The sequence below is a fragment of the Cyanistes caeruleus genome, chromosome 8 (assembly GCF_971803275.1).
Source record: "Cyanistes caeruleus chromosome 8, bCyaCae1.hap1.1, whole genome shotgun sequence".
NCBI classification, from domain to species: Eukaryota; Metazoa; Chordata; class Aves; order Passeriformes; family Paridae; genus Cyanistes; species Cyanistes caeruleus.
The window spans coordinates 20,508,008-20,533,844 of record NC_141708.1 but is presented as its reverse complement, the minus strand read 5'-3'; the positions used below and the strand labels follow the sequence as shown (position 1 = coordinate 20,533,844).

General features: G+C 40.6%; 2 protein-coding genes across 11 annotated transcripts in view; one reads left to right on the top strand and one right to left on the bottom strand.

Annotated features, from left to right (window-relative positions):
* The window catches only part of SEC24C (SEC24 homolog C, COPII component), a 38,646-nt gene extending 18,677 nt beyond the window's left edge, over positions 1–19,969 (bottom strand). Inside the window, exons 1-8 of one of the 10 annotated variants that reach the window (XM_086901058.1) lie at positions 19,826–19,910; positions 12,054–12,256; positions 9,009–9,095; positions 6,485–6,626; positions 5,466–5,644; positions 3,758–4,000; positions 2,305–2,435; positions 1,049–1,117 (exon numbers count right to left, since the gene is read on the bottom strand). In XM_086901058.1, coding sequence (XP_086757184.1) covers positions 1,049–1,117; positions 2,305–2,435; positions 3,758–4,000; positions 5,466–5,644; positions 6,485–6,626; positions 9,009–9,095; positions 12,054–12,228 — 1,026 coding nt within the window. In that variant the 5' untranslated portion in view covers positions 12,229–12,256; positions 19,826–19,910. Of the gene's footprint in view, positions 1–1,048; positions 1,118–2,304; positions 2,436–3,757; positions 4,001–5,465; positions 5,645–6,484; positions 6,627–9,008; positions 9,096–12,053; positions 12,257–19,350 lie in introns of all 10 variants that reach the window. The other 9 variants (XM_086901061.1, XM_086901059.1, XM_086901060.1 and 6 more) reach the window with 9 other exon arrangements.
* Positions 19,869–25,837, top strand: part of SYNPO2L (synaptopodin 2 like) — a 40,528-nt gene continuing 34,559 nt past the window's right edge. The window contains exon 1 of the mRNA XM_023929431.2: positions 19,869–22,577. Within this exon, the coding sequence (XP_023785199.2) occupies positions 22,473–22,577 (105 nt within the window). The 5' untranslated portion in view covers positions 19,869–22,472. The remainder of the gene's footprint in view (positions 22,578–25,837) is intronic.

Below are 25,837 nucleotides of genomic sequence, written 5' to 3'. Positions count from 1 at the left end.
TATTAGTTTTACTTAACTAAAACATTCACTGACCTTTGTAGTTGTACACAGTTCAAACTACATTTCCATAGTGATGACTGAATGAAAGAATTAAAGCTAGCAATCATTCTTCTCTTATTTTGCCAACAAACACACCTGTCTTTGCCTAGAGTAAATTCTGAAATGCAGAAGTTTGTATGGCAGAACTTCCACCTTCTCACTATAGACTGCAAGCTGACAGGAGAGAGCCTCCCATAGCTTCAGTGGCTACTCTAGAATAAATCTAGTTCTGTTTCAAGAGACTACAGGGTTACTGACATTGGTGATCTCACCACTGGTGCCTGTTAAATGATGAACTTTGACTACATGAGGAAGAAGTGACACAGGGTAACAAAAACCCAGAAGTTTTTTTTGTCTTTCAATCCAAAAGGTAGCTGCTTTTTTCTTTCTTTAGGTAAGATTCTCCAACATAAACATTAAATTTTCAAATTCAAAATTTAATGGTTATGCATGAGCACAGATAATGAGAGAATGTTTATAGCTCCCCATGCCTCATACTGGAATATTTGTATCGGGAATTAACATTAAAAAACTCCAGTTCATCTGCAATTTTAGAACTTCAGAGCACTGGCTCAGTACTGGTATATCAACATGAACAGTAATCAGATTCTGATCAAAACATGGTGGAAAACATGGCTACAACAGGTCATGCTGTGTGCATGCTGACATGAGACACATGTTGTATGAGCAATTATACTACTGGCTTACACTGAAAATGCCAGCTGGAATCTGATGAAGGCAATATCCTAAAGATCAGACAAAGTGAAGGGGAGACATTCTTCATGATCTGTTTCTGAAACACTGCTTTCTATTGCCTCACCATTCATCACAGAAGATTTTAAGAACCTCATGTGGTGTAATGTTACTCATTTTGACAAGGCAAGCAGAAGACAGCAAGGAAGTGGTAAAAGATTAATGATGGAGGGTTAGCAAGGTGAAGTTCAGGTTTCAGGCATGCACAGATGGTCACCAACACAGAGACTACAATTGACATATATACAGAACTTACTGGACTAGGAATTGCATCTGGGTCTATTCTGTGCCTGGGTTTCTGCTGGGGTGGCAGCTCATTAAGTTGCTTTTTTTAAAAAATAAGAGTGCCACCAAAAAATAAAAAAAGAAGAAAAAAAAAAAAAGAAAAAAAGAAAAGAGAATAATAAACCAAAAAGTAACAGTGTTACTTCTCTCTACCCAAACCTGTAGCACTGGAATTAGATACATTTAGATTCTGGTTCATGCAACAGGACACATCAGCTTCTGCAGCATACACTGACCCCAAAACCAGTCTTGCCAGGAGATTGGGCTTGGCTCTGAACACCTTGCTAATGGAGATAGTGGCTCACCTGCTCATTTTGGTTAGAAACTAAAGATTTATGCTTTAAGAACATGCTAACATGAAGGCAACTGACACAAGCCATTTGAGATTTCATTTAGTGGAAGAGAGGCAGACAAGCAATTAAAGACTTAAATACTATGAAAAAAAATACAGTAGTAAACTTTACATAAACCTGAAATCTAAAGAGGCAATATTTTTTAAATGGAAGTACCTTTTGAATAATGTCAATTCCAATCTAACTCAAGACCACATTATTTTCATAGTTTTGAAGTAGAGAAACAGCATCAAGAACAGTGAAAGGAACAGCACAGTAGACTAGTGGCAATAATATCACCAGGCTTAGTATTACTCATCATTGCTAACCATTACATGTAACTGCTTATCCTGTCTCAGAACCTCCACTCTGAAAGACAGTCCCAGAAGCTGTCCATATTTGACTGATGTAGCATCGTGACTTCATGACCCAAAAAAACCACAAACCAGCTTTTTGACAGATTATAGGAAAAGCACTACAATCACCTCCTACTAACCATACTTTAAACATAGATCACACAGTTCACAGACTGTCACCTCAAAACCTGAAATTAGTTCACCTTGGAAAGTTATTATGCAAGAATCCAGAAATGGAGAAACAAATTTAATCAAAGTGCTCAAGGATTCTCAAAAGATAACATAGTACAGAAAAAGACCTGAGGAATTAGAGCAGTGATTTCAATATGCAGTGCCTTTCTTTAGTCACCAAGAAAAATACTGCCTCTGGGCTTATTCATCACAAAAACATGAAGCTGGATAGAAGACAGAAACATAACCAGGAAAACAGACTGATGTTCCTTGGAATGAGAAACCTGTTTTCAGCTTCCATCTTTGTCAGTTGTTTTTTTCAAAGACACTATGGAAGAGTTGGAACTGCTAAGAACAAGTAAGCTTACAGGGCTAGGAATGGAATCTGGATCCAAGCGTTTTGGTGGAGGTGGGGGTCCAGGTGGACTTCCATAATTTGGTGCTCCTGGATAGGCTCCTCCATAGTTTGGCTGGGGACCTCTCATCTGTCCAAAGGAACCTTAACAAGAAAAGAACATAAAAATTCCAACGGTAGCTCAATACTAGGCATTTCTTCATTTGGCACTTGCCACATTTCCTGCCATTATATAAAAAAAGCCCAACAAACTCTCAAGAAAAATAAAGTCATATGCTTTTCAATTAATTACAGTTAAACCTATTTATCACAGTGTTTCAGCTTAGACTGGTACATCTCTATCAACAATCCAATAAACTGATAGATACAGTCCTCAAAACTAGACTTAAGGAAACAGAGGTTTTCAGTCTGAACTCTGTTAAGCTCTACCTCAGCCCAAAGCAGCACACTGCTTTAAGTAGTTTTAGTGTTTGCAATTGTTGATTACAATGCACATTAAGGTCATGCACTATGAACATTTACCTGCAGAACTGTCTAATGGAAAGTGCACACAGAACAGCCAAGCAAGCTGGTTTCCCCAGTTCTTCAAATGAAAGAGATGCAAGGAGCTCCCTTGGGCAGTTTTAGCTTGTTTGAAATTACAGTAATAGGCTAATGTGTGATTTTCTCTTTTGTTTTGTAACTACCTGAAGCTATTTCATTATTATTTTAGACAATTCCAGTCACTTACAGACTAAAAGTATGATTTAACCCATTAATATTTTTACAGTTCACAGGAATTTGAACAGATATTTTTAATTAATTTACCTGTCCAGCTGTGCAAAGCTGCATGGGGGATGGGATTCTCAGTCCTAACATTTGCACATGATTACTTTATCCCAGCTATATGTAAGTGTTATTGATTAAAAACCAGCCAAAATTGGTGTTAATTCAGAAAGCTTAACTGGTCTTACTTTCAAGTACATTTAAGATGTGCAAGCTTCTACAAGGGAGAAAAATACATTTATGCAAATGAAAGGAGAAAACATAACAATTCCTTTTTCAATGTTTAACAACTCCTTTCATACATATTGCATATGCACAATGGCCACAAATTTAAAAAATATGAAAAAAGACCTTTCAGTACTTCCAATGTCTGTTTTTGGACAGGTGAGGCTGCAGACATCAAATTAGAGTCCATAATAAAATTCTGATCACAAATTCTGGTAGTATTATGGCACTAATTGCTAAACACATTTTTGGCCAAGTAAGCTAAAATTTCTTTACTTACATTAATCTGATTAAAACCTGTACTATAAAATATCTTAGAATGATATATGATATTATTTCAGATATGAGCACAGAGAAACAAGAGGGAAGCCTTAATGTGCAGCCAGAAGCCCACAAGTGACAACACAAAATCTAGTTCTCAGTTTGCAGCATACCAAAAATATGTAACTTAAAATTCCTCTATTAAGAATACTCACCATTCTGCTGCATTTGGTATCCTGGCTGAGGAGGATGAGTGGGAGGAGGTGGTCCATGAAGACCACTCATGGGAGGCCCAGGGTGCAGCCCTGCCATACTTGATGGAGGTGGTGGTGAGGATACATGATTAGGCTGGGATGATGGTGGTGGTCCAGCAACTGTCTGCCCAGGCAGTGGTGGGCCTGGCATGGCAGGTGGCCTTGGAGCACCCGTGGTAGGAGGGTAAGAGGAAGGTCCAACCCCTGTAGAAGGAGGAGGTGGGGTAAAACCAGGAACTTGAGTAGGTAGGCGCTGACTTGATAATGTCTGACCAGGAAAGAGAGGCTGTGAAGGAAGACCCTGAGACACACTGGTAGGAGGGGGTCCTTGGCTCGCACTGTAAGGTGTGTAGAGACCAGATCCTGTTGCACTAAAGCTTCCTGAGACTGGAGGAACCAATGTCAGGGGACCCAGTGAAAAAAAAAAAAAGATACAACATCATTTTCTTCTATCCTCAAGACAATTAAGATGTAAGAAAAACCCATTCATTCCAGATCAATCAAGTAAATCTATCACTCTCTCAAACTCAGATGAACTTACCAGTACTAGCAGAGACAAATACTAAGTGACCATTCTCCTAGATTGATCAGAGAGCTGAACTTCCTTCAGGGGATCTGAAATTTGATAGTTCCTTCACTGCCTTCTCTCTCAAAGTCTGAGCTGCTTATTTTACATAATCAAAATACATTTCAGGATTCAGGGCCAGAAAAAAAAGGGCAAAGACAGGAATATGCAAAACATGAACCACCACAAATCTATCCATAGATTTCTTGAACTAAGTTTCTGTCTTAAACTCCACACCCAGTTGGAGCCTGTAGATCAAGAATGGTTTTGAGCTTTGTGGTTTTAATAGCATGAAACTAGCACCATCTGTATGTAGCCCTATATTATTTCTCAGAATAATTTTTGACAAACATGCTGCCAAAATGCCAAGGAAATCTGTATCCCATAACCTACTCCTAATTTTTCTATAAAATCTGTCTTACTCTTGTTAAAAACTATTTTAGCAAAACAATTTTTAAATAGTCAGACCACCTTACACATCACAAAAACAAAATTCTAGTCTTCGATTTAACTCTACTCTTTCACTTTAAAAAGTCCTCTGATCTACAGAAATGAGACTTTAGAACTGACACCATAGAACAAAGTATCTAAATTCAGTTTCTACTGTTAATTCTGTTTCTACTGTTTAAGCAAGCGTCTTCTTGACTTTCAGCAGAACCCTACACACAATCATTCAGAGTATTTTCAGCCCTCTGTGATTTACATTTACAAGACCCTTCTTCCTTTCTTTCTCTTTTTTTTTTTTTTTTTTTTTTTGACTGGGCTTCTGCCAACAGTGGCAAGAAATGTAGACTCTCCAACAGGTGACTTAGGGGTAGACTCTTCTGTGTTTCACAAGATTCACCTAGTCAAGGACCAGTGATGTTACTCTCCTTTGTTATTCATGCCCAGCAGTGCCAGCACTGTCCCCTACAATAGTCTCAGTTCTGTTTACCCCAATTATGACCTTATTAGTTAAGAAAACTACTGTTTACTATGGCAGTTGACAACATCCAGAGAATTCCCATAACCATATGGTAATGAATCACTGAAAAGAAAAACTCTTATGAAATTACTAGCAAAAATGAAAATCAGTAGCATACATCGGGAGCCAAGAAACCTTACCATAGCCCAGTCCAGCTGGGGGAGGAGCAGAGGCTGCAGTACTGCCAATTGTCATCCCTGCCATGTGATTCCTGAGCTGCTGCACGCTGGCTGGGGGGGGCCCATATTGCTGGAACGTAGATATCTGGCTGACAGGCGTGGGTGCTGAGCCTGGCAGAAATGGCTGAGAAGCAGGTGGCCTGAGAGGGAAGATGACAAACTGAACTGATTCCTCATTATAGAAGAAGTTACAATTCTCTGTGCCTTTTAAAATTGTTCTAGCACATAAACACTATCTGGGTCTCAGATATTTACATGAAACACTGTAGCTAGTTCTGGAAAAATAATCCCTTCCACCAAACAAAAAACCAATCTATTAGCTCTTAAAATACAAATTCTGTATTTTTGTTAATTCCATTTCAGTTATTGCAGCAAATGAGAAATGCTGCATAGTGTCTATAGGGTGAGCAACAATAAGGCCTGCACAGCTATATAAGAATCTTCTGCCACCCAAAACATTAGAACTCTCCAGGACTATTGCCACTTTCACCACAGAGGTAATGGCAGTATCTTTCTGGAAGACGTTGAAGAACCTTAGATGACAGTAACTCGGGGATCCATAAGGGACAGAAGAGGGCCCAGAATCAATACTAAGAAATTATTCAGTAAAGACTGCCACATGCTCCAGAGATCATTTCACACTGCCGAGGAACAAATACTACAGTTGTGTGGACGCGACTAAATTTTTTGGGGGGGAAAATGAACACCACAAAGAAAGTGTTAGGACGAGAAGAGGTTTTTCATCAGTCACTGACATCTGCTCACATCCTTTCGCAAGCTTTTCATCTCCACATATACTCACTGTCTAACAAATACTCCTGTGGCAAAATGTTGCTCCAAAACAATAACAAAGCAATGAAAAAACGAATATCCACCAAAAATCCCTCAAGTACTTAGTTTGATTTAAATCTAAAAAGCCTAGACCTAGCACAAGTCTACCAAGGTGAGATTTTGTTACAATTCACTCTTCTTGTATGCACCTCTGCATTGGAGCTGCTGAGGCTGGAATTCCATTCTGCACATCTCCATGTTCAAACTGACTGTATGCCAAGTGGCCAGAAGGATGAGATGCTCCAGAGGCTGGAGGGGGAGCTCCAGATGTTGGCGGGGCTCTTAACGAACCTATAAACATAAGGAAAAAAAAAATAAAATATCACAAATTATAGAAACAAGGGCTTGAACCAATCACCATGAAAAATTCAAGTGCAGAATTGTTATAACAATACTCCATGAGCAACAAATAATTTATGCGCAAACATTTTTAGCAAGTGTCACTATTACCATCTCCAGACAGATCAAGCAGAAAATATGTTCTGTGAAAGGTCTTCAAAAGACAACTTAATCTTTTATCAAGAAAAACAAATTATCTTGTCAGTAAGGTACTGAATCCTTTCCTCTCAAAGTCCAATTATTTTTATCTAAACCAAGAGTATTCAGTGGAATCTAATGTTTATTACAGGTCACTTTTCCCTACCTCAAAGGTAAGCAGGCTATGCAAGCAGATTCCATTTTCAAAAACTACATGACTTACTGCACTTATATATAACATAATGGGGGCCACCACAGACTGTTCCTTCCAGCCTCTCAAGCTTGGAGGCTAACACAAATACTCTCCATCTTTCAGACTGAGCTGGTTCAGTCACAGCCCAAATATATTTGCCTCATAAACCAGTCTTTCCACAGACCACAAAATGTTGGATACAATACCAGTGGATCGACTGCAGTTTTTACTCCCAAAAAAGAGAATATAAACTTCTCTTTTAATAATACTATATTAACAATGCTGGTAATTAGAACAACTGTATGACCATGCCTGTTAACCACAAGGGAACCTATTTCATGTATGGGGTATCATTAAGTACAGATGACTAAAACTGCCCCATGAGACCAGGCTCACACATACAAACTGTTGTGTCACTCTGACAGTGACTGGCATGGCAAGTTTCAAAGGGATCCTGAAACCTTCTTGTGAGGAATCATTACAAAATAGGAAGTAAGGGGAGCCATTTCTCAATTCTACAGTATAATTTATACCCTAAAGCATGAGGTTTCAACTCACATATTTTATCTGCTACATCCAATTCTTAGCAAACCTGGGGATGTAAAGTCAAGGAAGGAATTAACTAGACCTTGAATAACTGATGATTTCTTGGGTTTTCTTCTTTATTACTAAACTTCCTCCTGTTCTTAATTTTGAAACAGGATTTAATTACTCCTAGAGACATTTATTATTTTTATATACTTTCATCTCACTAATGTTGTCTTTTCTAAATTACTGTCACAGCACCTTCATCTTACTGCTCCTCTGGCTAAGCATTTCCTGATCTCTTACTATTTGGATGCTATTTCTTTTTAATTTCTTTTGTGATACCTCACATCTATTTTTCAATGTCTTTCCTTTGACAGTACATGTAAACTGTTTGGCCTTCTTATAATTTGTCTTTGAAGGCATATTTAATCAAATTTCTGGAGGGACCCTACATATTTTTTTATTAAGTTAAATTCCTTCACCCCCAAATTTAACAGGCATACCATTTGATAAATATGTGCTTACTTCAGAAAAAGCTTTGTAAGTAATTTTTTTGTAGATCTCATCACAAATATACTTCTGTCACCCCTACTACAGGCTGCTCAAACAGTCACTGAAAAAGGAATTACTAGAACAGGCATAGGTATCTAGTGGTTTATTACCCTAAGATTCATTATTCAACATCTTTGCAATATTCTTACTCAAACAGATCTCACAATGGAGGTAGCTTACAGCAAAATGGAAAATGCCTATGATTTTCCTCAAAGCTCTGAGCCTATACGGTTGTCTTCTGACACCCTAATCTTCTAAACAAATCAACACCTCCAGAAATAGCTCTTCCAAAATACCACTAGTTGAAAAAAAGGAAAAGTACAATATGGTTTCTTGCAGCATTTATAATTCTTACATTTTGATTGCTAGTTGTGAAAAGATATTTCCTTCTTCAAGTCACAGCTTTTGGAAAAATAATTATTCCTAAGACATACTTGGATTCTAAGCATAGCTAAGAAAGTTAAAAACTTGCTTTTCCCTTAAACAAAAGCACAAGCTACACAAATCTCGTGAGTTTCAGTAACAATCTCCTGGTGGTTTGCAGAGATTTTCCATTTCTTTGCAATGCTATCACCTCACCTTCCCTCTCAAGAGTGAGACCAAGTTGTTTTAAACTAAGGATTGTACCTGACAGAATCTGAATGGGCCATTCAGGTTTTGAAATCAGACTTCAGAACACATTAGTCACAAGTCAAATTTTATCTATGAATCTGCATGCATAAGGGATTTCTATTAGGGTTATTTCTTCATATCCTATTTATGCTTCTGGAATGCAGCCTACAAATAGATTGGGAAATGTCCCACCCACCTCTGCCTGAACAATCAGGTACCCAACCTTTGAGATAAGTATCCATATTAAATGGGAACTTGGCACAGAAGAAGTGACACAGCATGCACACTCCCAAAGAAAGGACACAATTTACCTATGAAATTAGGTGCAAGAGAAGAAGTGTCAGAGTTGAGAGATACAGGAGAGCCCTTCGAAGGAAACCCCAAGGAAGGAAAGTAACCTGGAAAGACAGAGTACACCAATAAATCAAGCCTGAGAGAAAGCACTGAGAGACAGCCTTTCCAATGCTGTGAACAGTCTGCAGTGCAGAAAATACCTCATACACAAAATTCGTGTCATCTACCACCTTGTTGCTTAAGCTATACTCCCTCTTCTGCCATGCACAACATATTACAAATGTAGTCTTTACACTAATTCAAGTGTTAACATTTTCATAAAGCAGGCCTATGTAAAATGATCTACAGCCTAATTGTTACAGGTATTCAGATAATTGCGTTTGTACTTTCAACTGCATGACCTCATCTGAAGGAAACCAATGGACTGACAAAAGGACTGGGGAAAAATTGTTCTGTTCTTTCAATATTCTCATAGCAAGAAGCAGCTATTTTCAGCTAGCACCACAGCACTCCACTTCTGGTCCTCAAAAGGACTATCATCACTGCTATGGCACTCCCATGATTCCAGTTAGTTAGAGTCAGGGTTTGTCACATAAATCAGATGCAAAACACTCCATGACTAAGGATGGCACTGACTCCCAACATTTCTCCACTCAGTCTCCAAGCAATTTTACTGTTATTTTAAAAATAAATCCCTAAGACAACTACTTTGAAATTACAGAAAAACATTGGCAGTTTTCCCTTTATTCCTCAGTGTTTCCTAAATTCCTGCCTCTGAAATTAATTCTCTTTCCTCTATACAATGCAGCTACAATAGGTCTTGCCACAAAGACTAGCAGTAAACAATGTGTTGGAGGTGGTGGTAGAAAGGACAACTGTCACTGTTTTTACTATCACCTGTCTGCTGTCTCTGATAATGTGTTGTTTGTTTGACTCCCTCTTTCTACAGGGATTTCACACTCAGCAGCCACTGACAGGTCAACCTCTGGCTGTTGTGTAAGGCTCCGAATTTTACATTTCTTTCTTCTAAACATAGGAATCCTAAACAGCAGGTCCAAAATGCACAGCTTGACAACTGAGATTTCCTTAATACAGTCTGCTAAATCCAGGAATGATGGTCTCAGAAAAAAAGATGGAAAAAAACTGCACAAAAGGACGGCCTTTGCCTGATAATAAAGTACATGAGACACTACTTGAGTAGTGAAACACAGTTATTTTGTTCAAGTGACACTACTTGAGCAGTGCAACACAGTTTTGTTGTTCAAATGAGACCATTTGTTGTTCAAATGTTGCCCTTAGTGTCACACCATCTTTCAATCATTACTGACACAAAATCTGTATTTTTAATCTGCACAAGTTTTTATGAATGTTATCAAGGTATCTAGGTTTGTTTTTACCGAGCAGTCCCAAAATTAAAAAAGGGAAACTAGAAATAATCTAGATGAAAAATGTTAATTCCCTTAAAAAGCAACGCTTTCCAGGCTTGTGAAATCTGAAAATTTTTGAAGTATTTGATAGAAGATGCTCATCAGTTTCTTTTCACAAACACCCTAATCATTCCTTACATTGCTAACGGCTAAAACCTCTTTTCTATAAATAGCTGCACTGATGCAACTTTTCCAAATCTGTGGTAATTTTTGTTCTTGAATCCCCATCTCTCCCTCACCAAAGCAAGTCCAATTTCTCACCATTCCTTCCACTGGACAGAAAACACGATTAGTCACTGGCTACAGTGAGCAGTCAAACAGCTCTCAGTGGCTGAGCTTTGCCTCTGGTCTCCCAGGAAGCAGGGTTTTTTTCCTCCACTCAGGGATAATTTTCATTACTTTCACAGGAATTCAAACCCTGTGTGAAATTAGTTCAAAACTCTCAGCTTAAATGTGGTGTTAGAAGAGATTTATTGAAAACATGGGAGGAAGAGGATTAAGGAAAGAAAATGAAGATGGAGCACTTGAGTAACCTATCCTTTACCACACCACACTCAACTCTTTTACTACATTACTCAACTAACTCTAGACAAAAATCCAACAGTGCAATTATTCAGCACCTAAATTTCAGCTCCTCGCTTCTGTTAGCTTCAAGACAACTAGAGGCACTTTGATTATTCTATCCTTCTCCTTGAGTGTGGGTTAAAATTCAAGAAGTTACAAAAGATGGAAAATGTCCTTGAAGGGGGGAATCATACAGAGACAATAAGCTTGACCAGCACAGTCCTAATTACCTTAGAACACCCCTCTGAAACCTAAACAAATATTTTTAAGTTCATGTTGTGCTAATTTTGGCAAAACTGAATTCATCCCTGTGATCTGAAAAGGCAGACATACTTGCATGCAAAGCAACAGTATTTTCTCCTCTACATTTCAAATGTTCCATTCACTATTGATTTCCCAGAGCAATTCACATACTTGAAAACCAAGACTTACAAAGTTATTGAAGTCAGCCTTTCTTTTGAAAACAGGAAAACAAAAGTTGAGTTACTTTTATTTTTTTTAAGAAACAAAAATAACAAGAGATATGATGATCCTGCAGAATCAGTGAAATTCTGGACTATTTTAGCTTGCCAAATGTCCACAAAGGTCTTATTGAATTTAAAGACATTAGAGAAAATAGCTTCAAATATGCTTTCTACCTAGAGCTGTATGTCTTAATCTTTCAGGATGGAGTGCAGGTCTTTCTATGCAACAATGTAAGGCAGTCTCAATTATAAATCTGTTACAGTCCCTAACTGCTGCCTCTCAACATAACCTCATCAGGAAAATTCTTCTATTCAGGTGCTTCAGTAACATAGGGATATGAACATAGAGAAAAAAACAGTTTGTTTCTCATCATGTTAATTTTATGACCTACCAAAAGAATAAGCCCCACCAAGCTGGACAAGAGACAGCAGAACAACCTCAGAATATGAGATGACATGATTTTTAGCATTATGCAAATTATATAGAGAAAAACAGATAATTGCTACCACAAAAACCCAAAGACTTACAATAGGAAGTATACAGCAAAAATCCCATGTGCACCATAATTCACAGGTTATCAGTCATTAAGCATTGACCAAGCAGTACCTTGTGGAGGGACTGGCTGTTGATATCCTGGCATCGGCCCATTATAAGCTCCATACTGCGACTGAGGAACCCCTGGCAATGACTGTCCTCCGTAGGCAGGCTGCTGGTATCCCTGATATCCAGGCTGAGGTTGCCCGTAAGGAGGCCCCGTGTGAGCTTGCTGGTTTACACTCATTGTATTCACATCCCCAAACTAACCTCACCTGCAAAAAGGGGGGGAAAAATTACTTTTATTAGATATTAAATCGAACTGGTCGGCTTTCCTACTGTTTTCAAATAAGCGAGAGATCCTGATACTTGGGAAGCTAAAACATTAATGGTAATTGTGCACAGCACAATTGCACAGCAATTTTTTCAAATAAGATAAATGCTTTACAAGAGCTATTTAAAACAGTATTTTCAGAAACTATATTTTCTAATCAACTTAGTCAGCATTTAATCCTGGTTAGATCTGTGATCATCACCTTAGATAAAATATCATCATTTGCCATTCCACAGAAGATTATTATCAAGCATCCTAAGATACCTTTCAAACTACTACCACCTCACAGAATCAAATCAACAGAAAATAGATTTCATGGTATAGATGAGTGACTCCTTAACATAACACTTCAGTAACACTGAACAAGTTCAGCTGTCACCTCTGTGTTAGTTTACTTCATCACGTTTCCCTGTTACAAGCAGCCTACTTCACCATCCACAAAAGCAGCTGCTTGAAGGGTTTGATAAATCTAGAACAGGACCAGCATCCAGGGCTACAGTCCTGTCTTGTTTGGCAACAGATGATTTAAAGTCCTTCCTACATACATACATTTCAGAAAACAAAGATATTCAAAAGCAAAATTTTCACCTAGGAAAGGTGTTCAAAATGGAAAATAATTACAGGCAAAGATGGCACTAAAGGAGTTATATCAAAGTTTAAGGCCGGAAACAGAGTGTCAGAGACAGGAGAGACATTTCTTAGCAAACTTTTGCAAGAAATCTTGCTCAACAGACATTCCCAACTCCCCTAACTAACTGTATGAAGAGACTGACTATCTTTTATAGCAGGAAAAGCAGAACTGTAAGACCCCAGATCAAGCAGGCAGTTCTTACAACAGCAAGCAGGCAGATAACCAACAGTGCCTTTCATTTGCAGAGAAACAAGGAGACTGCATCAGGGGCAGGAGATTCCCTCATGGTGTGTTTCTCGTAAGAATATTTTGCATCCCCTGTACTTCCTTGGACACTCCATGTCACTCTTACCCTCTTCAGTGAATACTTACCTACACTAACACTAAAGAAACATGTTTGGGGCAATAAAATTATTTACTAAAAAACATCAGTTTATATAAAAATGCAAAGTAAAGGTAAAATAAATAATGTTGTCATCATATTTTTCTCCAAACTCTTTAATGAACTTGTGTGTTAAAGATTCAAAGTAAAACTTAACACAAAGGAGAAAGAGGTGCAACAGCCACCAGAAGCAAAGCCTGACCAGGAATCTGTAGCTTAAGTCAATCAGGTATCAAAGCCCCAAGCTGGTTTGCCTACACTCTGATTAGCACATGCCAAAAAATGCTAAGGTTGGTTCTTCACATTACCAAAAATATGTGCCCATACAGAAAATAAGATGCCCAAGAATTATTTCAGCAACTGACACCACAGTTGTAAAGCAACACTACTGGAAGAACTACAGCTCTGTAAGAATAATTCACATGAAGAAATTCTTTCATACGTACAGTAAAGGGAAAATACATGTATCACAATACAGAGATTTAATTACTTACAAAAGAAAGCTAGCACAAAACAAATACTACATTTCACCCCCTACAGCTAGCATACATGACAAATATCAATACTAAGATAACTAATACTTACTCTGAAACTAGATTTTAACCTTTTATAAAAGGAAATAACTGAAGTTTTATATTTTTATTCTCTAAGCTGTATAAAGGCAAAGATAGGGCTTTTGTTTAGAAAAAGACTGCCTCCAAAATATTTAAAGGTAATTTGTTCCTGAAAGTTAAAATGTCATTTGCAACAGCTTACAAGAGCATGACAGAATTTTTCATTAGCCCGCAGTGGTTTTAAACATGATTACTCTCTTGCTATCACGTTTATAATGTGTAATCTCTAAAATTCTGGTTTCCCACACTACCTTGGCTTAGTTCTGCAAAACAGTCTAACCTGAGCAGCCATATGGCCAGGAAGTCTGGACTTTGGGACCTGCTCCCTTCCCAAGTTCCCTGAAAGGTTAACCCCTTACTGCCCAGGCAGGCAGTCAGTGTTACCACACTAAAATCACAGACCTACTCTCAGCCACCTCCTGTTCTGTACAAACAGTAAAGCAAGAGAGTGCTTCATGCAAAGGTGGGAGTACAGGGAAGGAAGAACACATTGAGAGGACTCCTCTACCCGCACATCTTGGAACATCTGGGCAGGGTTTTCTGACAAGGAAGGAGGGCTGTGTTCTGTTCTTCCTGCCTCTGCTTATTGGAAAGCACATGAGGCACCTGGCCTCTAGTCACTGCTCCTGCAAACAGGTCTTTCCTCCAGAAAGAGCTGCAGAGTAGCAGAATTCCACAGGGCAGCTCCTGAGACATAACCACTAAGACACTTTTCACAAGTTAGACCAACAGAAATCCCTGAACAGATCTAATGTTCAAGCTAGGAATTACTATATGGCAGAAGATAAATCTTTCAAGCTTTTTCTCTTGTTCTTCTAAAGCACAATGGGACAAGAACTCAAACATGACCCTTGTAAACCACTTCTGGATTACTGCTGTGAGTGTATGCTCAGTAAGTGATCTTACTTACATCTTTTACTAGTCCCTTTTCAGCCTTCCCTCCCTTGCGTGAATATCAATATTTCCTGCCTGTACAGGTGATATCTGTCAGCTTGTTGCTCTCTCCACAATACCAAAACTGAGAGGTAAGCTGATTTAATGCACATTACAGAGAAAAAGAGTTTTGAGATAATCTCTTACATTTTTGTGGAAAGAGTAGCTACACAAACAAGATGGTTCTAACTCAATGTCCCAACTGAAAGACAGATACACCTCAGACCTTTAGCTAGCCCATGTGCCAGCCAGCACAGGTTCATCACCACCACAGCACAAGCTCATGCTTGCTCCATACTGGCAGAGGGTCAAGGAGGGAGACTTAAGAACAAGTCAGTGCTGAAACTGCAGACAAGGCTGTTTCATTATTTTTGTGTCCATCTTGCTCTGAACATGAGGCTTGTGGCACACTTGCTCACCACTGATGAGAAATATCATAAGGCATACAAGAGTATTTGCCTCTGAGGAGGTGGAAGACTGTTGTCACTGAGTCTGTTTTCCCTCTTCCCCAGTACAAGTTATTTGTATCAAACATTCATTTTGTTTCCACTCAAAAAACATCTCTGTCTAAATTAGAACCCGGTCACTTGAAGAGATATGGAGAAAGGGATAATTTTGTGCTCTGTCATATAACATGAAGGTTGGCTGGGATATGGAGAATGACAGAAATAATACATATACCAGATAGGAAGAAATGGAGATAACGGGTCACTTCACTGGATAAAAATGCTGAGAATACTCCTTTGCACATAGTAACACATTGCCAAAACTAAGCCAAACATAATACTGACACATGGTGTTGAACATCGTATTACTACTCAGCAGTTACAATACACAAAGCTCAAATAAGCAGGAAAAAAAATCTTATGACAAGTGGTCGTTACCATAAACAATTTCCCCACAAAGCAGGAAGCAGTCACTTTATACCATTTTCTGTTCCTCTGTATAAAGGCAGCTGACCATGAAGTTTTGATCAACACAATTACAAAGCTACAATTACACCAGAAGGCTGTTGTACAAAACAGACAACCAGTGAAGATCAGTCTGATGTGATGGGAGGGAAAGATGTACAGGAGTAATGGAGGGGGTGCAGAATATCGAAATTTTTACAATAGCTTCAAGATTTCTTAGTATCCAAACAAATCAGACCACAGAGAAGTTTTTATGACATGCTTTAAAAAAACTAATGATTTATATGAGCTCATTTCAATGAGCAAATCTCCCAAATGACTAAAAACATCATATTCATCTTTTTTAATAGTCTGCATTAACTCCCTTTTGAAACTGAAAAACTTGATCTCATCAATTCTTGTTCGCTTTCTAAAGGAAAGGCACACAGCAAAATTACTTTCCTTCAGAAAGGTGCTAGTGCCTTTTTTACTGGTCCCAGAGAAAAAGCCTGTTTGTTTCAACTTCTGAGAAAACTGATACTTTTTAAAAAAACAAACCTATGACAACCAAAAACCACACACAACCCAAGACAACCACATGGTCACCTATGTTATCCTGAAACTGAAGGAAATGCATCTATTTAACAGGAAAATCAAAACTATTTCCAAAAGATGGGACAGAAGAAGAGCACCAGTAATTCAGAATATTGTCTACAGTACTTTTAATGTTTTGTTCTGCAACTTTCTGGAAGCAGCAAGGTTTTGCTATTCTTACAAAGACCTAGACTCTGGAGCTAAGAACACTCTTTGGAAAGAGAAATGTCCTTGCTTTTCTTTCATTGACAGCTTGACTAGGTCTTCTACGAGCATTCATGGAACACTTGGTTCTTTTCAGATATAAAAAATTACTGGCTTTTTATTTTTTATTTTTTTCCCTATAGAAAATCCTGGAAAAGAAACTCATGTGCTAGAAGTCAGAAACTTCCAACTAATCTTTAAGCTCGCAGGCCATTGTAACAAATGCCTCCCACACATTTGTCCAAATCAACCCAAAAGGCAATACTGGAATCAGCTCCAATCTGGTTGTAATATGTGGCACTCTCTTTTTTGCCCGTGCAGATTCTCAAGTTGTTACACCACAGGTAACACTTTCTTCATCTATGCATTTTGAGTTACTGCCAGAAACATTGTTTTAACAGTTAATGAAAAGTATAAGGCACAGTTTTCCAAGTGACTCTCAGGTGCAATCACTTCTATATTCTTCCAAAGAAGGCCACACTAAACTCTGGTTTTTTTAGGCTGATTCATCATCCTGGGCAAAGTACAATACAGCATACAAGTTACAAGAGTGAAAGTGATTAAAAACTGAATACAAAAAAGCCCAGTTTAGTCTTGACCTAACCTTAAAACTACCACTACTTCCAACCCCTGCCATCACCACCAGATTTCTGCTTCAATAACATTTTATACACTGTTGACTCAAATCTCCTGGTGGGACTGATTCACATCTCCATCACTGTAATAAAGCTCTAGAAAAATATTTGAAAAACTTCTGCTACCAGCATGGCTTCTGAAGAGCAACCCCATGGAGGCAAAAGTCACTGACAATACAGCATCAACAAAATCACAGTGAAAGACTTCTCTGTTTCCTACCTACCTCCAAATATGTGTGGACATATATGTTACAAAATCCAAATCATTTCTGTGAATCTTGCACAAGCATAATTGATTAGAAAAAGTTACATGAGTAGTTTCAAATTTAGAGAAGAGGACAGAAAGAGGAAAGGAAGAGCAGGAATATATGGAGTAAGACTGAAAAATAAATTTTCTTCACATACATTGTAACACTGGCCATCTCTGTGCTCTGACTTCCTGTACACAAATACACATTACATGATTTCCATCACTTGCAAGAAACAAAAAAAGGTCAGAATTAGCTTTTCCTAAATCCTACTGCCAGTTTATACTGCCTTTTAGTGCTTTCTATGTTAACAATGAATCTTGCTGAACATACAAAAACAAGCTCTGTCTTCACAATTTATCCTAACACAGCTTTTCAAACCAAAAGAACAAGAACATCCACCTCTCTTCTGCAGAGACCTTGTTGATTACTGTTGGTGACTCTTTGTACCTTGCCCCTCCTTAGCCAACCATCAATTCTTCCTTGGATTTTTGACCCTCCTTCTGATAGTAAGTGTTACAGGAAGATAACACAGTCCTACCATAGCAGGAAAAAGCATTCAAAGAAGTACAAGCACCAAACCACTCATCAGAGAAATAATCCTTTAAATATCTGTTCACTGCTAAAAGTCAGCTTTCAGCCATGAAGTTAGAACCTGGAGTGTCACAGCATATTAAGAAGCAATTATATATTCTTTATATTGATGTCCACTTCATAGTCTGTCTACAACAATAAAAGAATCCTGAATGGCACAGCTTCAAGCCAAAAAGGGTAGTTCCATTAGCAAGAACCTGTTCCACAAGAAAATGGGTATAAATGTTTATGTTTTCGCAGAGTGTATATATGTGATTGAAAGTGTCCTTTAAAGAGGAAAGCTTGGAAGTTTAAGGCTACATATATTTCTATCCATAACTGGATATATATTTCTATTTCTATACCATAACTGGAACACCTACTCTAGGAGAAGATTGCAGGAAAGAAAAAAAAATGATGTTAAAGCCAGAGTTCCCTAAATTTACTCAGGAAAACTTCACATTAATAGCGAGCAAAGACTTTAGTACAAAATCAGTAATCACCTCCCATTTCAGTGATGTGAATTTACACTGCTTGTAAAAAACAACAAAAAATAATTTGCATGTTATGTCTCAGATAGTGATTTCTGTCCAACACACCTCGCAACTTTTGGGAAAGTTGACTACAGAATCCTGTAACAGAAATGGATCTAGAAATATTTTTAAGGAATTATCACATTAATAGCTAACAATCAGCTGAGTATCAAACAACAACAAAAAAATCTGTATTTTCAATGACAGTGCAAACATAAAATCCTATGGATAACTTCTGACATAGGTGTAAGCAATCCTCTTATGTCCCAGCAATCACTTCCATTAGCCAGTAAGTTTAAAAAGAACTTCAACTACAGCCCAGTTTGGATGGTTTTGCAGTCTCAGAAATCAGTACATTCAAAAAGATTAAAAAACAAAAAAAAACAAAAAAAACACAACTAAAGGAAACTAAGCTTCACCGTAGTCCATCAAAAGCATTTCCCAAAAGAGTGAAAGCAAATTCCAACAACAGAAAATAAAACACATTTAAAGCACCATCTACATAGAAAGCAAGAGTCCCATCTTGCATAACCACCTTTTCAAGACTACACTTGTATTTCGATCGTGCCATCTCCTTTACTTTCCTTCCTTTTTTCACAGCCACAGACAAGCAACCACTAAGTTTTACTACCAAATCCAACCAATCTCGGCCGCCAGATATCCGCAAGGGACGATCATCCTTTGCAAAGCTCGAATGAATGAAAGCTTGAACAGCACGGCACAAACGCCAGGGGAAGGATCCGCGGATTACAGGAGATTAGGGAGGTTGCAGAGGGGGGTATCGGACTCGCGGCGCACCCCTGCCAAAAAGAAGCACTCGGTTCTCCGTGTCGGACCGACGGCCCGACTCGCAGCCGCCGGGTGTCGCCGCACCACACCGGGGCAGCGACGGCTCTCTCGGGGCAGCCCAGGCACTGGAAGTGCAGGCCTCACCGACAGCCGGCCCGGCCCCGCAGGCCGGTGGCACCGGCCGGGCCGCGGGCGATGCGGACACTCCCGCCCGGGCGCGTTCCGGGGAGCCCCGGGGCTCTGCAGAGCCTCCCGTGGCGCGCAGCACGGTGGGCCCTACGCGTCACCCGACCGGGTGCCAGCGGGCCTCGGCGGAGGAGGAAGCGGCAGCGGCGGCAGCGCCTCGGGTCCGGGCCGCGGCCGGACCGCCGGGCGCGGTGCCGGCAGCGATGCCGCCCACCCGCCCGCTCACCCGCCCGCAGCGGGCACCGCACGGCCCCGCCGGTGGGCCCGGCCACCCGGAGCCCCCTCAGGCCTCACTCACCACCGCAGCCGCTGCCACCGCCACTGCCGGGCCCGCTTCCGGCTCCCGCCCCGCCGCTCCCCGCCCGCCGCTGCCACGTCCGCGCTCCGCCCGCCGGGGCCCGGATGCGGCGCAGGCGCTCGGAGGCCCCGGCCGCTGACGTCCAGGCTGGGGCGGGCGGCAGCTGCGGGAAAGGCCGCAGGGCTGATCCTCGCGCAGCCCCAACCAGCGCTGTCCGCACGGGCAGCTGAGGCGTAGGCAGGGCACGGCCGAGCACTGCTGAGCCGTGGCCACCATTGGCCACGGTGCCCTTGGCCGCCTGTCCCGCCAGCGGCCTGTGAAAGAGCGCGACAGGGGAGCAGGCAGGGCCAGTTCTGCACCAAGGTGCAAAGAGTTGTTCACTCCCTACTAACAACAGCGGAGAGGTCGTCCCTCCCTACTCGCCACTGGTGTGGCCACACGTCAAGTACTGCCTTCAGTGGGCCCTATCGGCCCCCTTTCTATAGAAGGGCACTGAGGTCCTGGAGAATGTCCAGAGAAGAGTAGCAAGGCTCGTGAAAGGTCTAGAAGACTAACAGGAATGGGTGAGGGACCCGGGATAGTTTTGTCTCGAGAAGAGTAGGCTCGTGGGGGATCTCATCGCCCTCTACAACTGCCCAAAAGGAGGTTGCAGTGAAGTGAGGACGGGTCTCTTGTGTGGCTGCAGAGAGGACAAGAGGAAATGGCCTAGAGCTGAGACAAGGGAGACTCGGATGCTACAAAAATGTTTCACTGGCAAGGTGGTCAAGCATTGGTATAGGTTGACCAGGAATGTGGTGGAGTTACCACCCTGGAGGTGTTTAAGAGGCATCAGGACCTGTGCTGAGTGATGTGGTTTAGGGCTTACAGTGGTAGTGCTGGGTGGATGGTTGGACTCGATGATCTCAAAGGTCTCTTCCAGCATTGATGATTGTGTGATTGTGTTGGTGTGTGCCCACCAGCAATATGCAGTGGCACCAGATGAGTGGTGCTGTAGTCCTGGCAATGGAGTAGTCAACCAAGCAATGGCATTACAGCAAAAGGACATCCTCTGGATGTTACAGTATTAGGCTATTTGTCATTGAGAGATAAGCATATGCAGGATGAGGAAGCAGTAAGGGTAAGCTTGTCCTCAGGACCTTAACAGAAAATTATTTTTCAAACCTTGTAGGAAAGGGGGAACATGGACTTCAGTTCTTTTATAAGTCCCTGGCTTGGGATGGCTAGGAGGTCTTGTCTGTCATGGTCCTAAAGAAAAAACACTGAAAGATTCTGCTCCACTCTAGTGAGACCCCTTCTGGAGACCTGTGTCCAGTTCTGAGGTCCTCAGCACAGGAAAGGCATAAATCCATTGGAGCAGGTCCAGAGGGAGGCCAAGAAAATTATCAGAGGAGAGATGGCGGCTTCTCTTACTAATAAAAGCTGAGAGGGTTGTTCAGCCTGAAGGTTTTGAGGAGACCTTATTGTGGTCTTTCAATACTTAAAGGAGCTTTTAAGAAAGCTGGAAACAGATTTTTTTTAGTAGGGCTTATAGTTACAAGACAAGGGGTAACGGTTTTAAATGAAAAGAGTATAGATTTAGACTAGATATAGGGAAAAAAAATTCTGCTACAAGGCTGGTGAAGCACTAGCAGGCTGCCCAGAGTGGTGGCAGATGCCCCATCCTTGGAAACACTAAAAGTCACGTTGGACAGGGCTCTGAGCAATCTGATAAGAGTTGAAAAAGTCCCTGCTCATTGCAGGTGGGTTGGGCTAGATGATCCTTGGAAGTTCCTTCCAGCCCAAACTATTCTCTGTTTCTATGATTCTATGACCTGATTGGGCTGTCTTGGCCATTGAGTCTATGTAAGCAGTGCCCTGCAGAGAACTGTTTGAATCCTGTATGTGTAGCTAATCCCAGCTATTCTGGTCCCAGTGTCTAGGGTTACGAGTGGATGTACGGGATGTCAGGGAGCAGCACGCTGCAGAGGGAGCACAGTACATCTATACACTGCCCATGGCTTTCAGGGCAGGCACATAGTGCTGCTGCATAATAACACTAGCTGCATGGAGAAAATAGAAGTGGAGAGGACATTAATTGCAGGCTGGTTTTGTTCAATTCATAGGGTCAGGTGCTGTCACCTGATTTGTACAAGTTTGTGCCTGTGACACATCCTTACCTGAAACTCATACTAATGGATCCTGAATACTGAGTGACTCTAAGATTTGTATTTGGAATGCAAAGTGGAAATAAAATTTTTACTGAAATGCTTCCAGCTTTAAGAGTGTCAGACAAAGCTCTGGAGAGACAGGAGGTGTGCTATTTTCAGCCACGTTCCGGTGAGAGATCCATCGTGTATGCGGGGGGGCACAGAGGGTGAGATTGACATGACACGTGTGTAGGACAACTCTGGCCCCTTACCAAGGGCAGAATCAAATGTCTAATCATAGGCAGAGCAGCAGCTGAGAGTCCAGAAGAGCAGTGAAGGCTGGGCTTGACAGTCTCAGCTCTTGTGTGTGTGTGAACTTCAAGGAGAAAGTGAGAAGAGGGCCTTGTGGGGACTGGAGAGTGGTGGTGTGAATTGTGAATATGGAAATAGAAGAGTCTGACTGTTAAGAACTGGAGTCTGTACTGAAGTTGTGAAGACAAAATATCTAAAGCACAGAAATCATGGGAGCTGAAGAAGAAATGCTCATCACTCTGTCTGGAGGTGCCCCCTGGGGCTTCCGCCTGCAAGGGGGTTCAGAGCAGAAAAGACCCCTTCAAGTGTCAAAGGTAGGACCTTGAGGTGCGAACTGTGAGAGCAAAGTTGTTCTGCTGAACTCAGATATCACTGCTGAGTCAGGCATCTTTCACTACTGTTAAGGAATACAGGAACTCTTTACCATGGCAGCAGATCTTAAAAGGAAAACTTGTGTGGTGTGCTCAAGCAGGGTGTGAGGTGGGCTGTGGGTCCTGGAATAGATGCTATGGAGGTAGAGACAAGTGTCAGGTGGAGATCTGCTTCAGTGCAGGTCTGTACAGCTCAGACACTTTGTAGGCTGTACAGCTCTCCTGAGTTGTCAGCAGAGCTATAACCATAGTGACAGTGCAGGGAAAAGGGCTCAAATATGGAAACTTCAATACTCATGTAAGACATCCAACTAAAGAAAAAATAAATGGAAGCCGTAGAAGCCATATTTTTAATTCAACTGTCCCTAACATTTCATTACTATATTCCAGCTTTCAAAATAGATGCACATTTCTTAGTGCCTCTTCTGTTGATGAAAGTTTTTCAACACTGTCTGAAGTGAACAGTGGTGCTCTAAGCAGCAAATACTGGTTTAATTTCAAGAATTAAAGAAAAAACAGTTGTTTGGATGTGAGATAAAAAATTGGAATAAACATGAACCTTGTGTTACACTACTTTTGATAAACAGCTGTTACTGTTGTCTTTTCAGAAAGATTACTGAATAGATTGAAAACTAGTGGAAAAAATGGTCCTCTTTATTAAGCTCATAACAGCTGCATTAGCTTTAACATGATGATATCTTGGGGTATCTCACTGGAAGGCACCCAGCAGCAGAAATGAAAAAATGCTCTGCCCAGCTCCTTCTGTTTCCTTAAGCAGACCATGCCTCTGACAGAATTTTGAAATTAAATGTTCTGTGTCACTTGGCTCACCTCAGATCACAGAGTGTTTGTCTGTAACTTCTGCCAAATGTTTTGGAATCCCATAGCTTGGCCTTGAGGTGAATGTTTCTTATGTAGAGAAGGATGATTTTTCTCCAGGAAAACAACTTCTGCACAAACTCATGGAGTTTCAGGTGTTAAAAAGAAACAATGAATATGCTCACAACAGGTGTCTGGCATCAGTGGTTCTTGGGAAAATGGAATTTTCAGGGGTCACATTAATTCTGCATGGTCTAAGCTGATTTTGACTCTAGTTTTTCCCTCACTAGACAAGAAACTGGGACTGAAGAGGGTGGAGATTATGAGTGTCTATAAAGATTACTCAGGATTGAACACCAGCAAGAACTAGTCATTACCCAGGCTAAGTTGCACCTTAAGGTGAATGGAATGTTGCTCAAGGATTAGTAGCACTTTCAGGAAGGTATTAACTAGAAGCAGCTCTCACCCAGAACTGGGTGCTGTACTTTAAGTCTAGCAATACAAATGTATATAATCTTAGAATACTTGGATATTGCATTAAAAATAATTAGTGAAAATATAATAGATACAAATCAATTTGAGGCTCAAAGTAGACATCATTCTTTAGGCAAGATTTTCAGTTTACAACTACATTTTTTGTCTATTACTGCCCAGAATTTAATAGCATCCAATGACCCTACATACTGTCTTGAAGGCAACACCATTTAAATAGTCCCCAAAGAATGGATTTTTAGGTCTTTACCATGTAGCCAGGAAGATCATATCTGAATGTAACCTGCTTAGAAGAGAATAAACTGCCAGATGTCATGTGATAGAACATACAGACTTGAATAGCTGATAGGTGCCAAGAGATAACTGAGTGGATACTGTTTGTGTCTCAGAGATTCCAGTGCTGTCATTTTAGGCAATTTCAACTTTTAGGCTAGAAAAGTCGTAGTAGTAACACTAAAGAAAGATGTTTACCTTTGGATGCTGAGTCAAATGATAAATAAGTGATGAAAAATTAATTTAGGAAATTAATCATATATAACAAGTACATTATACATAAATGATACATGTTGTACTTTGGCAGAGATGCTGGAATTGCTAAGTCAGACTAGGTTCAGAGTTACCTCTTGTCCTGCTTCCTGCTTCCTTTGTGTTTCCTGCAAGTATTTCAGGGGAAGTTTTAAGTTTCACCAATGCATCTAATTTTTGCCTAATGCAATGTGGAGGGAAATCCTTTCCCCTTAGGTAGTTATCAGCATGCCCTGGGAAGTATCTAAGAATTGGTAGTCTTAGTGGTTTACCCTATAGATAAACAGAAAATTGTTTCTGAACAACTAGGACCTTACCTGTCTAAGTCTTATGTGATTTCCCAATGAAGATTTGGTAACAGCAAAGACTAAATGTTGCACTAAGTGGGATTTCCTGCTTGAGTCGCTCTTGTTGTGTTACAGAGCCCTTCATAATTCCTCATCTTACATGATCAGTGTACACAGTTTCTCGTCTTCTTGCCTTTATGCTTTCTAAAGTTTGCATCACCATCATCTCTTAATTGTTTTTCTTTATGGAGATTATGGTAAAATTACTCACTGATTGCTGTCCTTGGTATCTTTTTCTTGTTTTCCTGAAAATTTTTTGGGCATGCTGTATGGTTTCCCTTCCCTTCCCTTCCCTTCCCTTCCCTTCCCTTCCCTTCCCTTCCCTTCCCTTCCCTTCCCTTCCCTTCCCTTCCCTTCCCTTCCCTTCCCTTCCCTTCCCTTCCCTTCCCTTCCCTTCCCTTCCCTTCCCTTCCCTTCCCTTCCCTTCCCTTCCCTTCCCTTCCCTTCCCTTCCCTTCCCTTCCCCTCAAATTGGTTGTTCTCTCATAAGGTGTTCACAAGGATGGCTTAAATTATTGGCTGTTTTCAAATTGCAGTTAACTTGAAATGTACAGTGAATGTTTCAAACATGCATTTGAAGCTGTTTTCTAGTGCAAAGTATTCAACTGGCTGTAACAAAATAAAGTACATGAAGATGTTGGAAGTGGGGTGTGAACCCATTTTTCTACAAACGAAAAGGATGTACAGCTGTAGTTCAAACTGCTTCTCCCAGCAAGGGATCAATTCTAAACCTCAGTCCAGCTGACACAAAGACACACACAAAAGAAAAGCAGCTGTGTCTTCACATGCTGGATCCAGCTGCCACAGAGCTTCTGTGCCATTCAATAACTTCCTGTGGGTTATGGGTTCAGGGACACACCTGGAGAAAGATGCTGGAATTACGTACTTGTGGGCAGTCTCTTGGGTTGTACATAACTTGGCATGAGCCCACAGTGTGCCCTGACAGCCCAGAAGGCCAACAGCATTCTGAACTACATCAAAAGAGGAGTGGCCAGCAGGTGGAGGGAGGTGATTCTTCCCC